Source organism: Pseudonaja textilis, chromosome 2 (genome assembly GCF_049901715.1).
Source record: "Pseudonaja textilis isolate UNSWEBS1 chromosome 2, rPseTex1.2, whole genome shotgun sequence".
NCBI classification, from domain to species: Eukaryota; Metazoa; Chordata; class Lepidosauria; order Squamata; family Elapidae; genus Pseudonaja; species Pseudonaja textilis.
In genome coordinates, this window is record NC_141991.1 from 57,959,842 (window position 1) to 57,978,003 (window position 18,162).

The 18,162-nt window shown below is 36.6% G+C and overlaps 2 protein-coding genes and 2 non-coding genes across 16 annotated transcripts in view; 1 reads left to right on the forward strand and 3 right to left on the reverse strand.

The window, feature by feature from the left end:
* Window positions 1-72: 72 nt before the first annotated feature.
* On the reverse strand, window positions 73-15,664 carry GNL3 (G protein nucleolar 3). The gene is made up of 15 exons (XM_087924007.1): window positions 15,566-15,664; window positions 14,137-14,195; window positions 12,827-12,964; window positions 12,377-12,472; window positions 11,042-11,125; window positions 10,075-10,210; window positions 8,379-8,482; window positions 6,475-6,616; window positions 5,613-5,700; window positions 4,938-5,106; window positions 4,281-4,423; window positions 2,502-2,638; window positions 1,262-1,446; window positions 784-865; window positions 73-695 (listed from the first exon to the last, which is right to left on the reverse strand). The coding sequence occupies exons 1-15, from the start codon at window positions 15,576-15,578 to the stop codon at window positions 631-633; spliced, it is 1,641 nt and encodes a 546-aa protein (XP_087780133.1). The 5' UTR covers window positions 15,579-15,664; the 3' UTR covers window positions 73-630.
* LOC113455197 (small nucleolar RNA SNORD19) lies at window positions 4,607-4,680 on the reverse strand. Its single transcript, XR_003376485.1, has one exon. It is a non-coding gene; the product is annotated as a small nucleolar RNA SNORD19 (small nucleolar RNA).
* LOC113453608 (small nucleolar RNA SNORD19) lies at window positions 9,777-9,852 on the reverse strand. The gene has a single exon (XR_003376293.1). It is a non-coding gene; the product is annotated as a small nucleolar RNA SNORD19 (small nucleolar RNA).
* PBRM1 (polybromo 1) overlaps window positions 15,203-18,162 on the forward strand; it is a 55,453-nt gene continuing 52,493 nt past the window's right edge. For 4 of the 13 annotated variants that reach the window (XM_026724952.2, XM_026724930.2, XM_087923999.1 and 1 more), the window contains exon 1: window positions 15,730-15,865. The gene's annotated coding sequence lies outside the window, so the exon portion shown is untranslated. Of the gene's footprint in view, window positions 15,866-18,162 lie in introns of all 13 variants that reach the window. The other 9 variants (XM_087923992.1, XM_026724922.2, XM_087923998.1 and 6 more) reach the window with 6 other exon arrangements.

Here is an 18,162-nt window from a genome sequence, read left to right on the forward strand (position 1 = left end):
ACTGGATTTCCTGACATATTCTAAATGACTGCACTGCTTACCTACTGAGCAGGAAGATATCACAGATATATGTACACTTTTTGGTTATATTTACTAATTACACATAGTTTCCTCAGGAACCTTCATTACGTATTCCTGTATACAAACATAATTATGCCTTAATATGATGGAAACAAGACTACAGAATTATGAAAAATGCATAATTCAAGAAAGAAGCAATCTTCACCTGTTCCTTTACCCTTTATAGGCTGCAACTTTCATCTTAGTGCTAAGTTTACTACTGTAGGAAGAAGAAAAATAATTTTCATTCCACCATAGGATTTTCTGCAATGCAGACAGTTTTTTCCAGTTTGGAAAGTAGAAAGTTCTTTGTTATCCATAAATTCAACACAAACTCTATACAGGTTACAGTCTGAATTGTTGTTTGTAAAACACTGGTTTTACTTTTGCTTGAAGTTCATGTGATCAAAGCATTTACTGAACAAAATTTATACTATATCAGAAAGTATCTTTCAGTATCAGCTGCTTTTTCTAATATATTTACAAGAGTTTGGTGTTCAGTAACCACAAAAGCAGATTAGGAATGCATTCCAGAATGTGAAAAATACTTGAAATTTTGTAATATTTTCTTCACATGTAATCGGTACTGAAGTCATAGGCATCATCCAGGTCATTGGTTTTGAGTTGTTTATCATCTAAAGAAAAAAAAAACAAGTTCAGAATATTATGGGCTTTTTCTATTTAAATATTTACTCCTTTGAAATTTGTAGGTTTAATATATACCTGTAGGTAACATGTCCAAATTCGTATTCTTTGCTTTCAATTCTTCAGAGGGTGTTTGACTACTCATTAATCTGTCACTTTCCTAAAACAAGATTAACAATTGCTGTATCAGCATCACTGATATAGGAAAACCAAATGCAGTGCGTATACCTTCTTATATACTCTAGGTTAGTGGTTGTTCTCCATTTTAAAGATAGGAATTAAAATTATTCTGTATGAACAGGGTTTCAAATATCTAAACATCCATTCTTCATAATCTGAGTGATGAATCCACAAACTATATTTTGAAATTGCATAATATTTCAAATGAAGTCCCATATCACTTGAACAGGGTTTTGCCTGTGTAACATGACTTCTTTCTCCCACCTTACATACAGTTCAAAATGTATTCCTCCTGGTTCATTCACAGGAAAAACAATTCAGTCAAGGAAAGATCTCACTGGACAGCATCCTAAACATCTTAAAATTCAACTGTTACCTTTTCCACATCATCAAGGTCACTTTCATCATCCTCAATTTCTTCTTCAGTTAATTCTTCATCATTTTCTTCCGCATTCTCTGATTCCAGGGCTTCTTCTGGCTGTTCATTATCTTCCATGATGCCATCCGTGAAGCCAGGAGATTGGAAGACAATAGTGCTTGCCTGGTTAGGGTATTTGTTTGCTAAAAAAGAAGTACTTCCTTAAAGAGACTGACTGAACAAACAGAACTTTCTAGGGCTTTTTGCCAAAAGATAAACTGCCACAGAAATGAATTCTGTTGCAACACTTTTAAGATTATGAGTTTGTTAGCAAGACTGCTAATTAGCAGGACTGTTTGCTATTTTTTTACTGATGGGGAAAAAAAATAAATGGAGGAACATTAGCTGCATTTCATCCTTGGCTTATGGCCTATCGCTTAGCAACTGTTCAAAGTTATAAACCTCCCCAAAGGTATTTATGACTATATGTCTTTCTTGCTATGAATATTCCTAATATTTATCATATTTCTAAAGCCACCCAACTCCATTATAATTCTGGAATTTCTTAAAATTTTGTCAAGATTTATCATTGTGCTAATATTATAAACAGACCTTAAATCAAACATAAAGCCAAGTATGTACTTCTAGACAAATAGGCAATATGAAGAGAAATTAGAAAAGGCAATTAGAAACAGCCTTCCTCAACAGGTATTTCACCAATTGCTAGCTGCATAAAGAAGACTTTAAGAATTGAAAGAAGGAAAAGTTATACCTTTCTCTCCCCCACCTCCAAGTACTACAAATAAAATTTTATTTATAACTCCCAATATGTTCATGAGACAATTAGCACTATAAATTTGCATTTTTAAATAAAGCTCAACCAGAATCAGGATAAGCTATTTCAAGCAAAAGAGCACTGAAATAAACTTAAATTTAATTATTTCTAGTATATATAAATTTTATGTTGGAAAAAGCAATAGATGGAGAAAAGAGTTAACATTCCTATATAAACTAATTGTAATTTGGGAATTAAGTTGAGGGATATGCTGGTATCTTTGTAGGGATTAAACTTTGTTTTCCCTGAAATGTGAAACATCCAACATAACAACCTTTTTTTTCTTCATGGAATTCAAACGTAGCCTCTGGAAAAAGTCTATTCTGTAATATGTAAACCATTCAATAATTTATACTAGGTCATTATGGATTTTGCTCTTATATGTATATAAGATGAGAGAAGGTTAGGTTAGACTAATCGCACCGTTTATAGTATTTTTGTTGTCTTCTTCCAGTTCTTGAAAATTAAAGCCCTCCTGTACTGTTGCTGGTCCTTCTCTGTAAAGATGTGGAGACAGAGTCCATGGTTCAGGAGGTCGAGAATAGTATCTAACTTTGGCACTGAAAAGAAGAACATTTAGGAGAGATTTTCATCTTTTAACAGAAATATAAAAACCCTTAAATAGCCGAACAAGCTGTTAAATTTCTTTCTGCATATACATACATATAAAGAAGTCCTTGTTTACCAGCTGATTCAGACAGTGCCTCTTTGCAGTTACGACAGTGATGAAACAATAACTAAGTGGCCAACATGTATATTTGTGACCATTACAGTGTCCCTCTCTGTCACATGTTCAACATTATAGCCAGTAAGGCATCATCTTGCCCAGTGTCTGTCCCAGTTCTCCACTGCAGGGCAGAGGTTGCTTAAACAAACTATCTTTTCCTCAGCTGCTTTTTTCCTGCAGCACAGCACTTTCCTAAAAAGTGCTAGCTGGAAGTTAACAAGTGACCTTAATTAGTTAATTAGAATCCTCCTGGCAGTTGCTACCTGATATTGACAAAATCCAAATCGATTTCACACTGAAACCTTTTGTTTGTCACCCTGAGCTGCACTAGGATTTCTTTCCATGTGTATTTCCACTGAGCTGCACTAGGCATTGCTTTCCATGTCTAGTTCCCCCGTGTGTACTTTTTACTTTTTTTTTTTATCATCCAATGAATTTCCTTTTACTTAATTATCTCAACACAGAGATAAAAATTCCATAGGGCAGAAGAGTGAGGAAAATGGCTTTAAGATTGTCTCTTTTAACCAACTTCCTCATGAGTAGAGTTTTGAATCCCACCATTGGGATCACCTGGATGTTTGGGGTTTGTACCCTTCTGATGCTGTACATTCAGGAACAATTTCCTAATAAACTTTCTTCAAGATTTATTACTATCTTACTGTTCTCATTCTTTGGTATTCACCATGCAAGTTCTAAATTAAGCATTGACTCAGATTAACTGCAATAGGTATACAGGTAGTCCTTGCTTAATGACCATCTCTTCAGCAACCATTCAAAGTTGCAATAGTGCTGAACTTGAACATGTCAAATCACTGAAGTTAGGTTTTTGCAGTGCCCTTTCAGTCACATGCTAAAAAAAAAGGGGGGGTGTGTTTCTTGTCACCTGTCCATTCCTTCCACCTACCTACCTCTCCCTCCCATCTCTGATATTTTGTCTGCCCTACACTCTGCCATGCCCTTCATGCTTTGCAAAAAGCAATGTTTCAGACTAAATTTATCATAATACTATTTTTATGTCATAGCACGGCATGCAAAATATACTTAAAACTGTAAATAGCCTTGCTTATATTATATATGTATATATGTATGTATAAAAAAGACATGTGCTTGGAAGACCAAACAGTAAATTTATAATGCATCTGTTTGAGTATGTATGTATGTATGTATGTATGTATGTAATGTTATGTTATGTTTTCGCAGATATTTATATGTATGGTATTTAGGTTTCTTCGGGTATTTTCCCACGTCTTAATATTTGTGCCTTTATTATAGCGACGTTTCAGCAGAATCTCAAGCCTGAGGATGGCAGATGAGATTCTGCCGAAACGTCGCTATAATAAAAGCACAAATATTAAGACGTGGGAAAATACCCAAAGAAACCTAAATACCATACATATAAATACCCGCAAAAACATCACACACACACACACACATAGCGAGAGGGCTTTATTGTAATTAAATGACCACATATTTACCCTGTCCAGTCCCAGAGCAGTAATTTAGCCGCACCTTCTGTATTGGGAATACCACCTTTTTTCAACATTCCTCTCTTTTGAGCGAGCAAAGTTAAAAATTCCAGAGAATTCCTGTAGTCTGGGATATTATAGTGTAACATGATCTAGAATAAAAGAAGCCCCCCACAAAGTATTATATTCTCAGAATTTTTTTTCTTGTATGAAGACATTCCTACATAATTTCCAACCAGCCACAGCTACTTGCCTGTTTTTCCTCCAATTTGTTTATATAAGTCACTACTTTGATGTGGAAAATAAATAATGCTGATCAAAAAGGACCATTTAAGGGGTACAGCAAGATCAGAGTTGGATCTGATGTCATCACTGTAACAGTATGACATAGCAAATATCCTCATTTCTTACTTGCCTAAATGGTGGCACACTGAGCACAATTGTATCCTCTACTGTATAAATAGAATATAAATATTCCCTTCTATTGTAGATACAATCACAAGTATTTTTCGACAGTAAAATTTCATTTTGCTGATATGCCAAATTAATGAATACAGTGTCATCTAGCTATACTGCTCAGACCCTACTCTGAATTATAGAAAATAAGGTGTAATCAAAAACTCATAAAATGCCCATAATCAAATGGTGAATGTACAGTATCTTTACCTGCTGTTTCCTACAGTGCTTCAGAATAGCATCTACGGAATCAAGTAGGTTTTCAGCACATGTGATACTTCTCAGTGCTAGAGTTAGAGTAGAGCATGAAGGTGCTGCAATGATACAGGGACTATCCAACATCTTGATACGTTTGTCAATGTGCACTGCTTGTATGGACCTTAACAGAACAGAACAGAGACATAATGGTTGAGAGAATCAGGTGCATGGACAAACCAGAATTATGAGGAAACAGATGGCAGAATAATTGGAATATAGTCATCCACAGGATTGGAGAAAATTTTTGAAAGAATCTATTGGAGGAAATAGCTATCTAGGTTAACTTTAAATTAGGATTTTTTCAAATAAAACTTTTTTTTTATTATCATGAATTGATCTAAGTAATTCAATGTATAACTGCTGCATATTCTGGCCACTCTATAAGCAACAGATAAGTTAAGAAAAACAAGTTTTTCCCATACCTTTCCTTCTGACAAAGATGCAGAAAAGTTTTCTCTGTAAAAAGTGGGTGGTAGCAGACACTGAGCTGAGTCCAAAGGATTATAGGAAAGACTGTTGGGAGAAGGACTGAGGGACTGTTGCTTGTGGGACCCCAAAAGACTAACCCATGTGTAGTTATGCATATGTGTGCTCTGTTACAACAGTGCTTTATTAAAGCAAACTAACTTTGTTAGGCCTCTCTCTGGTCCCACGTTGCAGGCGCGTACCTCTTTCAGACTATTGATTATGCTGCTTTTCCCCACATTTGGAAAACCTAAAGCCCATCATAAAACAAAACAAAAAACTTTTGTAAGACATAACATGAAGTGAATTATTTTGAAGATCAGAGATTTAGATGGATAAGATTCTATTTTTAGTTCCACAACACGAACGTAAATAGAGCATCTTCAAATTACTTTATATTCTAGGAATGCCACTTTAAATCAGGGATCCCCAAACTTGGCAACTTTTAAGACTTGTGGACTTTAACTCCCAGAATTCTTCAGCCAGCATAGCTGGCCGGAGAATTCTGGGAGTTGAAGTCCACAAGTCTTAAAAGTTGCCAAGTTTGGAGACCTCTGCTTTAAATAATCAGATATTCCATAAAAAATTAAGAAAAGGTGTAGATTCTTATTTCAATTTCTTCTTCCTCTCATTTGGCTATTACATTTAGGTTTGAAATATAATAAGGTCTGAGTGGAAGAATAAAATGCAGTACATTTCCGCCTTCTGATTTTGGACATTGTATTCTTTGAAAGTATCAGTTAGAGTAACTGGGGCCAATTAAGTTTTCACTTTTTAAATTGCCTATAGAGCAAGATCAGAGTTGGATCTGAAGTCTTCACCATGAGACTAAGACAAAAGCATATATCCTCATTTCTCACTCTAGTATTATAAATAAGCAGGCATCCTCATCATAAAAATGTATAATATGACCAATTACAATACTTTATGTATTTTTTCAAGCATGAATTTCCATAGCAGTCCTTACTATATGTACTGTCTGTACTATAATTCACAGAACTCCATACGGGCAAGGCAAACTTACCTATCACCCCAACCTGTATAACTTTATCTTTAGTCATACAATATTCCTGGAGAAGTTTCAGGAGACATTGACTTCCAAAGCATTTGTTTGCTCTTGATACTTCTAGATATGCACTATTCTTCTTCGTATTTCTTTTCTCTTGCTGTAAATTTAAAATAAGATCACAGAGAAAAATATATCTATTTCACAAATAAATATATTTTTACCAGATTCAGCCATATGACAAAGAGCCTGATAAGTTAAAAGCAGTTGTTGGGTTTTTTTTTACTAAAAGAAGAATTTAAGTCAATCATTTATAATAAATCCATGAAATCTCTAAAAAAGGGAAATTAATTTATGGATTTTTATCTGAACAAAGCAATTATGATAAATCCATGAAATCAGTAAAAGAGATAAATTTATGAATTTTTATCTAAACTAAAAGTAGAACAACATTCCATCTGTAGTGGTATTTGCAATAATTACTTCAATTGTAGAATAAAATAGGAAGTTAAGAATCATAGAATATTGCTGAAACTGTAGACATTTATTCAGTTATTATGAATAAAATGGAAAGACACAAAACCCTGGATAATGCATTTTTAAATACAGTTATAAAGACCCCATAACTATTTTACATGATACCCAATCTCTTTTGTCCCCAAGTATGTTCAAGCTTCTAGGTTTATTTTTTCCATATACTGTTTTAGATTTCTGAATCTTTCACTGCCCTCATCATTTATTTGTGGAGGAAAAACACGAATGCTTTTTAGCACTAGATCTGTGATGGCAAACCTATGTCACACGTGCTGGAAGTGGCACGCAGAGCCATTTCTCCAGGCACGGCAGCCGTCACCTGTTGCTCTACCAGGTTTTGGTGCGCCAGCTGGTCTTTGTGTGCATGGGAGCACTAGAAACCAGAAGAACAGCTCCCTGGAGTGTATGCATGCGCTGGCCAGCTGGTCTTCACACGCACATTCCTGTTAGAAACAGGAAGACCAGCTGGCCCACACACATGCATGTGTCGGGAAGCTAGCTTCTGGTTTCTGATGCTCCCATGTGGACATGTGGGGGAGCTGCTCTTCCAGTTTCCGGCCCATGCTCCTGGTTTTGGCACTCGGTGCCGAAAAGTTAGCCACCATTGCACTAGATGATTCCAACAGAGTTTTCTAGTCAAATAATTTTAGTTATTAAGAAACAATCAACACAACTGAGGAAACACAACTGTCTGGTAATATTAGCATCTTTGCTTATTTCAAATGAAAATATTTTTTTTCCATCAATAGTTGTAGTATCATAGTATAATCAATTTTCCAATGACTCCTCTTTTGGATGGAAATACTTTGATTTAGTTTCCTATGTGAAAAGTGGGTTGGATTGTGTAAATGGCCTGTTTAAGGATTTTCTAGAACAAACTAGATTCGAGGGCCGCCTCAGTGTTGTGTTTGACCTCAGGGGCGAGGTGTGTGGCCAGCATGACATCACTCGTGTTGGAGGGGCGCCTTTGGCGACCCAAGCACTCCGCCAGCAAAAATGGGTTCCTGAGCTCCATTTTCAGCTGCAACCCTCCACCAGCAAAAATGGGGCTCGGGAGGGCCGCACACAGCCTCGAGCTTCATTTTTGCTGGCAGAGGCACCGCTGTTTCCAGGACAGCCCCGTGGGCCAGATCTAAGCACCCCGTGGGCAGGATCCAGCCCCCGGGGCCTTGAGTTTGACACCCCTGTTCTAGAAAAATATATGATAGTGACAATACAATCTATGCATGCTTGCTTCTACAGAATGTATGAACACTGCATCTTTAGGAATACTAATTTAATCATTTAAACATTTCATATTATCTTTAGTCTTTTTTCAATAGTTTGCAAATAATATTATAAAAACAGATTGGGTAGTATTACAGAAGACAGGAAAAATATGTTCTTACCACAGTTCTGTCTTTTATCTGCATTGCAGATTTAAAAGCAATAGTTGGAAGATCTTTATTTAAATAATTTAACCAATTCTCTAAGTTTTCTTTTGGTATCAGATCTAGGAGAAAAAACATGCAGAAGCTTGCTGAAAAATATGCTGTTGTGTGACAATCCATTGTTTTCAAACATTGAGTAAGAGGAGCACTATGTTAGTCTATGGAGAAAAATAAATATCAGAAGAAACCTGGCAGCCCATTTCCCAACTTACCAATTTTTTAAAAAGGTATTGGATGGAATAAACTGCAGCTCACAAAAAACCCTGCTTTTTAATAAAAATTTTTAGGCAGAAAAGATACTACCAAATTCCTCATGCCTTTCCAGGTTTACATCTAGAAAGCCACTGAGTTATGATTATTATGGCATCAACATTTGTGAGCTACTCACTAAATACTAAAAACTATTTGCAGTTGTATGTAATCCGTTGTTCTCTAAAGTCTTGGAGGATTATTAGATGTATATCGTATAAAAAACATTTCTGCCTACTTGCAGTAAGAAATTAATTAATTGCAGTAATGATTCCATGTCCTATTCGGATGCAATTTTAAAATAAAAATAAATGTCTAAGACTTGTGGATCCCATTATTTCTGTTCCTTTCACATTGAAAGTCCATTACCCATAATTGCTAACCAACTGCTCCAATTAACTAGTGCAAAGATAAGATTCTATTTCATTGGATTTAGATTTAGCCACATTTCTCAAAAGTATTACAAGCAACATTATTTACTTCATGAAGCTACCCAGCATGAACCTATTAAAAATAGTTAACTATAGTCATAGATCTTGAAAAGTACAGAAATCAGTAAAGCTTATTAAATAATTGATTTTATTTCACAATCAACAGATTTTAAGATAAGTAGACCAAAATAACACCCAACAGCCAAAATAGCTGCTATTTCACAGGACTGCTTGATTAACATAAAATATGTTCTTTGTCAAGTACAACATTGTAAATTTAGTAGTTAAAGAAAGGTACCATGCTCCAGAGGATATTCACAGCTATATATAGGTAATTCAGAGACAATTCTAAACTCTTCAGCGAACCAGATGTATTCTGAGCTTGAGATATATATTCAAGCAGATCAATACATTTTTGAGTTTTAAATTCAGCACAACAGAATGAAGCACAATTTAATCAATACTTCAATGAAAGCCTTTCCAGAGTCAGCTTTATTTCAGTTTTTTTCAACACAGGGCCGCATTAAATGGGAGTAATACCCTGTATGCCCACCAGCAGCTTAGAAGGCAAAATGCTTGTGAAGATTTTCACAAGATCAAACACTGTGGGTACAATGTAGGCATTTCTAAAACATAAAGGATGAGAATGACTAGAATCAGCTAATGCTTCCTTAGCAGATAGAGCGAGCTCAGAGTTGGATCTGACAGTCTCCAGATGTAGGTCAGCACATTTTATAGCCTCCTCATAGCTCACATCCTACGGAAGAATTATTTAAATGATAATGCAATTAACAGCGCAGTCAAACTCTAAGTTTAAATACAAACCAGCCACTACTAGCGTTTAAGAAAAATGGCCTAGTCTCCTATCTCCATTTCTGAATTTCACACATGAGATCTTCAAATCATTGGACTTAACTGGCCTAAAGAATAGAGCTGAAAAGTGTATGTAAAAAAGCAATACTCATTTTACTTACCAATTTTATTTAAAACCAAAAGTATTTTTTTTCCTCCCTCAGACTGAGCAATAAGTTGTTCAACCTGTGGACACCTACAGCCTAGAGGATCTCTAGCATCCAAGATTTCAAGTATGACATCTGAAGCCTCAATTACCTAAAGAGTAATATAGAACAATATGGTATTTGAGACCATAAGACTAATTTACATTTGAAAGCTTCTGAGTAACGACATTCCCGGTACTATTTTGGTATCAAGCTAATTTAAGAGTAATTCAAATGGACTTAAAAAAAGCTTCTCCAACATATTGAATACAACATTCCCTGAGGATTTAGTTTTCAGAACCGTGTCAAACTCACAGTATTTTTAATGGAAACCATGCTTAAAAAATGGTTGAGAACATTTAAATATACAGCTAAAGGTAATTGCAAATAGCTTTATAAAAAAAAGTAGGATATAAATACAAATAAAATATGTACATGATCAAAACTTAATAAAATAAAAATAGCTTGGAATATATTTAGAATACTTTTATCACTGTAATTTTTTTGTCTTTGAATATACTGAAAAGCAGGGGTGGGTGGGGGTGGTATTCTGCTCAGATTGGGGAATTCCCCTTGTGCTCTCCTTTCCTAAATCCTCCGTCTGCTCTAGGATAGGAGGAAGGAGGACACAAAAATGAAGCAGAGAGAATATTTTGCCAATCACGGCAAGCGATCATACTGGATGCAATAATGAATAGTTCAGAATATTATTGTCAGGTAAGAAATATAATTTATGATTTCACAAACATATAAAACAACAACTTCTACATATTAATATTTCCATAGACCAAACGTTGATACTGAATATCTTCATTAAATGTCTTTTCTCAAAAGAGCAGCTGATTTATGTAAAGAACAAAGCAACTGTGAGATGTCAAACTAATAGCTCTTTTAAAAATAGAAGAAATATATCACATTTCTTTTATCTGAAAAACTTTCTCACCTTTTTCAACTCCCCACAAAATGATTTCTTTGAATTTTTTTGGACCTGCTGGTTAGATTTCATTTTTTGCTTTGTAGTTGATTTCTATAAAGAAATGAAAAATATGGGAAGAAAATTTACAAATTACAAAACCAGTATCATTTATAATAGTGAGGAGCAATGATAAAAAAAATGTTTTTTTTTAATTTACAGCCTTTATATACCCTCCTAATCTAGACATTTGGCAGTGTGCAAAACAGAATATACTGCCAGTCCAACTAAAATACTTTTTAACTCATTGAAAAACAACCTAAAATGTAAAACTAAGTGGTTATCCACAATTCCTCATGAGGGGCCAAAAGTCTGCTGAAATACAATAGTTTTCAATGTCTTCTGAAACAGCAAAAGGAAGGAACCCAGCGTCCCTGGGGAGCAGTGTGTTTGACTACATAGGGGGCTATTATAGCTGACCTGCCTTTTGGCCTATTTCTTTCCCCGTTACTTTCCATGGGGTAGAACCTTTTGCTCATTCAGCCTAGATATTTAAAGAACATCATAGCGAGAAAATCCCTGCCAGTAAACATTGAATAAAGTTTTATTTGCAATAACTAGTATTTTGCATTAGGTTCCAAAATATATTGGCAATCAGAGCAGCAAGAGCAGAAGAGGGGCTACTCTGCAATTATAGATCTTCAGTATAAGCTGTCTATGTTCTGCACCCGTTATAGGACATTGTCTGTAAAGGCAACACCACAGAGTGTATGGTGGGAATCCTATAATGTGGTCATTAAGGTATGAGTTAGTGTCACTAAGGCTTCCTGGTTCAGAACAGGTGGTAACTTGTGCATCATTGAAGCTGAACAAAAGCCCCTGACCAAAAAATCAAGGGGGATTCTCAAATGTCAGATGTGTTCCTTCAGGAGGAATGGAACCATAACTAGAACAACCATGGGACACAATATTTCCACTCAGTCAAGATGTTTACACAACCAGCATCTCCATTTTGCTAGATTTAATCTGAGCTTGGTTTTCCTCACCTAGTCCCTCTACCCAGCGGATACAAGTTCAAGACTTGAATAGAATCAGTGCACTGATAGTACCGTACTCCAAATTGAATAATGATTTTCCATAGCATTTTCAAATAGATACCAAACAACATGGGAAAGAGGGGCGGGCCTTGTATTTCATTCTTGAACAGCCATAGTCTCAATCACCCAACCCCATGACTAGATACAAATGCAAAGGCTCACGATACAATTATTTTGAAAGAAATGAATGTGATTTTTCAAGCCAATGAAGTATTTCTCTCCACTGACCAGCATAATCTGAGTGTAGTGCTTTCCTAAAAATTCATACCTTATCACCAGGATCCTTTTTATTTGCTTGTTGGTTGCGTTTCTTTTCTAGTTCCTTCTGACGAGCAAGTTTTTGCTTCTGTTTCAATTCTTCACGCTATTAGCACAAAATATAAATATGTTCTTATACACCATGACAATTACAACCCTCCTGACCTTGCTTTAAAAGTAAATATGGCCATTCTTGTAATGTTTATTTGGTTACTGCATTTCACTGTACAGGACTTTATGCATTATTCACTGCATGACCCATGGCATAGATATCTTTAATTTTAGCAGATATAGATGTCTATACAAAACTGCATATTACTTTTTTCTGTAATCCCAGCAAACACGGAACAATGGTTTTAAAACTCCAGATAGGTGCTCAGAAAATATCAGTTCTGCTTTTAATAAAAAATGATTGATTGTCCAATTTTATATGGCTACACACCAGTTTAAGCTGTTTTACCTGTTGCTTCCTATGTTCAGCTTCCCGAAGAATCTCTTCTTTAAATGGGGCAGTATTGGGAACTCCAGGATCTTTCTTTGGCTTCCGGTGTTTATGTTTCTTGGCTTCTTTTCGAAGTTTTTTATTGTGTTCTCGTACCTATAAAACAGTGGTCTTCTTTTACTACTATGGATTTTTTCATCACTCTTTCATTTTCATATAAAGATTTCAACACTTTCACTGCCACATATCCTTAGCTTGTAAGGGACATATTTTAATAAATATGGTGGGCAATTAATTATCAGAACACAAATGTGGCAAGCAGTTGCAGAGGAGCAAGTGTACCTTGTCTTTGCTATTTCGAGTCAGCTAGGGATGCTAAACAAAATACTAATTTTATTTTGATTTGTGCAGCTTTGAAAGTTTTTACTTGTACAGTCCTTTCTAGTCTTTTATCAAAAGTATGACATAAAACTATAGGTAAAGGTAAAGGTTCCCCTCGCACATATGTGCTAGTCATTTCCAGCTCTAGGGGGCGGTGCTCATCTCTATTACAAAGGGCCAGTGCTGTCCGAAGATGTCTTCGTGATCATGTGGCCGGCATGACTAAACGCCGAAGGCGCACAGAACACTGTTACCTTCCCACCAAAGTGGTCCCTATTTTTCTACTTGCAATTTTATATGCTTTGGAACTGCTAGGTTGGCAGAAGAAAATATAATAATAATATAATAAATATAATAATATATTTAAATATATTAATATAATAAAGTTAAAATATAATAGCTTATTCCAAATCATGAATTCCAAAAACGTTAGTTTAAAACTGTACAGTTTCAAACTCTGTACCAAAGTATCTCAGCAAATTCACAGGGGCATTGCAGGATATTTTAAATTTTTGAGGGAAACAGAGATACTCAGTATTAGTTGACTACCGTGAGTGTCATAAACACCAAAAAATAAACTTCTGTTTTAAAACAATTCTGCAATTTTATTTATAACAAAAATAGGTTGTTAAGAAAAGCATGTCATTTTTCTACTTCTTTCTGAAGATAACTGATCAACTGATGATGACAAAAAGGGTAATTAAACTGAAGACAGGAGGAATTCAATAAGAATGGAAATAAAATAAAAAATTCTTGAAGCAAGAATTATACCACTGAAGTTATTGCATGAACTTTATGTTCCTTCTATACTTCTCATAAAATGATTCAAACAACCTTTCTTCCCTGTAGTGAACAACTATTCTCTGATTGTAAGCCAGGACAGACAACTGGGATACAGCAAAAGCCATACTTGTTTAAGCAGGAATTAATTCAAAATACATATTTACCTTTTTCTGTATTTTATACCGTTTGTGGCAGGTCATGCGCTTACTAGCTTTCTTTAACTCTGAAAGGCAAAAATGCAAAAATTTAAATTCTGTCACCATGAATGAATGTGTGCCACACTATTTTTCACAACTATGAATCTAGAAACATAATTTAATAAAGAGGAAAGAAAATGTCTGAATAGACCCAGATTACTTAGGTAATATTACAATTTTATCCTGCCTTTTCACAAACACACAGAATATGATTAGGAATGCAATCTTTTCTCGCTCCACAGTACTTAAAATTTAAGACTCGTTGAGTATTTTTGGATGAGTCACAATTGCTTATTATCTGTGGTCATTAAAGTAACAACAGATAAATAATTGGCTGGCATAATATACAATGTCCTTGGCTTTTCCCAATGATTTTCCCCTTCATTATACAGATTTTAAGATTTTAAGTTTTCCCATTCACTGAATACTTTTTTAAACAAACAGAACTCACCAGTACAAGTAGAGATTTAATTAATTCCTCTGAGAGCACAAGATTATTTCAGACACCATACAGAACAACGAAATCCTTAGAAAATCAAGATAAGTGCAAATGGGACTGCATTTCTAGACTCTGCTTAGAATTTTCCTTTGCTTCTTGCTACTTAATTTTGCATCAGCTTTTTTGGGGGGTGGGTGGCTGGGTTTGATGCCGGCAACCTGTTATCCCAAAGGTGCTGTTCAAAAGGCAACTCGACTTTTGGGGGTTTTTTTTCCTCTTGAAAACGTTTCGCTTCTCACCCAATTCAGAAAGTGAAGTAGTTTTTTTTCCCTAAGAGGGCTAGAGATTGGAGAAGAGTGTTGGTCACATGGCTTGCTGTTTATGGAGGTTTTCACTCACCCAGCTCAGGGTTGTCCCAGAGGTGCTGCTGTTCAAAAGGCAACTGGACTTCCTTGGGTTTATTTTTAAATAAACGCTTCTCAAGAAGCGGAACGTTTTCATGGGAAAAAAAATAAACCCATGGAAGTCCAGTTGCCTTTTGAACAGCAGCACCTCTGGGACAACCCTGAGCTGGGTGAGTGAAAACCTCCATAAACAGCAAGCCATGTGACCAACACTCTTCTCCAATCTCCAGCCCTCACGTGCTCTCTGATGGCTACGGAACAGCAGTCCAACACATCTGGAGAACATCAGGATGGATCAGGTGGGCCTTAGATCGCAGGTCCCTGTCCAGAACACGACTCTACACTGCATTACTTGTAGAAAACAAGCGGCCCTCCCAATCCGGATCGCTTTTGGCCAGAACGGCTCGCGAAGCAAAGGCCTAGGAGAGACACTCTGTACGGGGCTCCGTCCCCCGCGTCTCTCCAGTCTCGAGTTATTAACCGACCGGCCGACTTCCGTTACCGGCCCACTCCCTGTTTGTCTTCCACCCCCAATAGCCGCTGCCCTACTCACTCGGTCGCTTCATGGCGGGCGACTCTCCTCTCCTTCTGGGCGATCCACGTGGAAGAAAGAAGAACCTCGCCGAAAGGCTGCCGTAAAGCGCCGCGGCCTGGCCGTCGCTCCGCGAGTCTCGCTTGGCGGCTGAGAGGCTAGCTTTGCGACAGCGGCGGGATCGCTTGCGAGCGAGCGAAGTGAGCGGCAACAGTGGCGGCAACGCCGACGGCGCGGGGGGCAGTGGCGGCGACGGGGACTGAGCGCGGCCGCGGCTGCAGGAGGCGGAGGATTAGCAGCAGCAGCAGCGGGGCTGGCTGGGTAAGTTCAGGGTGAGGGGCCGGGCTTGGCTTGGCTCCGGAAAACAAGCGGCGCTCGCGGGAAGGGAAGACAGGAGGCCGCGACGCGTCCCCTTTGTGTGGCTCCGGAGCTGCTGGGCGAGATTCTTTTGCCGGAGCCCCCGATCTCTGCGCCTCTCCTGCCGAGGACTGGGCGCTGCTCGCCTCCCTTCTGGTTCCTCTTTGGGTCTGGCCGCTTTCTGGCCGGCCTCCCGAGGGGAAAGAGACCGGCCCTCCCCACCAGCCCCTGGGCTGCCTCTGACCCACTAACCCTCTTCTCTCCCCCTGAGTTCACACACGAGTTTTCCCCCCTGTTTCTGGTAGAAGTGGTGGATTCTCCCCAGGAATTTGTGGGTGATTTGATCTGTTTTCCAGGTTTTGTTTTTCCCTCGTCAACACGTTAGGGAGGAAAACACACACACAAACCCCAACATTTCGAAACCAGTTAGCCGGCGGTATCTATCCTAAGCCTCGGCTGGAGAAATGATTTGAAGTTTTTCGCCCTAGTCCAGAGCAGAGCCCGCTGCACTTGTCAAAAGTGACCACTTCTTTGACTGAATCCACTCTCCCATCCACTTCTCTCGCATTGAGGCATAAACAATCTTGTTGCCTGTTTATCCACTATAAAACTTCCTTCTACAATACAAATTATAGTTTCTTTAAAAGCATGCCTTTAGCTTTTCTAATAAAAACAATATGAAATACAGGTGCTGTTTCTGAAGCTGGATTCATACAGTGTGCTGGGATTTGGTAATGTGTTGATTTCACATGGTAAACCATAATATGGTTTATATATAAATTGACACCTGTTGTGGCCACATAACAATATATAATATACATATAAGGCTTTGCTTTTTATGTGACCACAACAGGTGTTAATTTGAATATAGCATATTGTATGAACCCAGCTACAGTTCCTGCACAAAGGACAGGAATTCTGCAAATTATAACAGCAAAAAGAATAATATGTACCATCAAGTGAAAAATTGGCTGTTCTTTAATATTTCATGTTTCCTTTATTTAAAGATGTTGAAAAGCTTAACAGTGTAATGGAATCTATAGTTTAGTTATTCATCTAATAACCAATATTTTGAAACACCCAAAATTCATTTATTTCTACATTTAAGGAGTGATATATTTCTCATTTTGCATAGCCAGTGAAAATATGCCATTCTGTTGAGACTGTCTTAATAAAGGAGAACATTTGTAGCTCAGGGTTGAAATAAGGGCTCCTTGGTGCTCTCTGAGCTTGCTTGTTTTCTTCAGATGTTTCATTACCCAAACTAGGTAACACCAGTAGTTGGGATTAAAATAAATTTTGAAAAACTAAGGCATTGTCAGAAGAGAACTTCATTGGTTTTCTTTTTTCTTTTTAGCATATAGATAACATCCAAAGAGACAGATTTGGCTGGCATATTAACAAGCTTTCAAGTTGCACAGAATTTTTTTTCAGATCAACAGTATAATAGAGTCTTATATTTTTGGAAATTAGAATGATATATTCCAAAAGGAAAAACATAGTTTTACCAGGAAGTGATAGGTGGCTGTTTTCATTTAACAGTAGAAGAATAGTTATTTTTACAGAATACTACAAATACTATTTTCATGCTTCTGATAAATATAGACTTTTTTCATTTCATTCTACCCAGAAATTGCAACTTAAAAAAGCATGTTTTATATATGAAAATTACTGTTTCGTTTTGTTCTTGATATAAAATTTAGGAATTCATTGGTTGAGCTGATATACTTAAATCAGATAGAAAAATTAATGTCCAATAAGCTGTTACATTGTAATAATTGTAACTATATTGACAGTTGATTTAAAATACTGAAAGCATTGTAATTATCTAAAGTCAGGTAAACAATTGTTCAAGAAATATCAGCACAGCTATTTAACTAATAGAAAAAGAATGACAGTTCAGTCAATGGACCTGTAGCAACAAAATATTATTTTTATAACAAGAGTATTGGTTTTATTTATTGAATGCTCAGAAAATAATTTGATATAAGGAATTAAAATAAATGGCACATTTCACAATGCCCTTTTAGATAGTAGGTTAACTATTATTTTTAAATGCACTATTCTGTGTCCTCTTTTTCCTACCTGAAACAATTGTCAAAGGGTTATCTACATATAAAAAATACTTGTGACGATATTGTCTTTTAGGGCATGCAGTAAAATGCAAAGAATAGAAAAAGAGTAGGTAAAAAAAATAGGAGATGCAAAAAAGAAATATAATTACTGTATTATTCAGTGTATAAGACGCACTTTCCCACCCC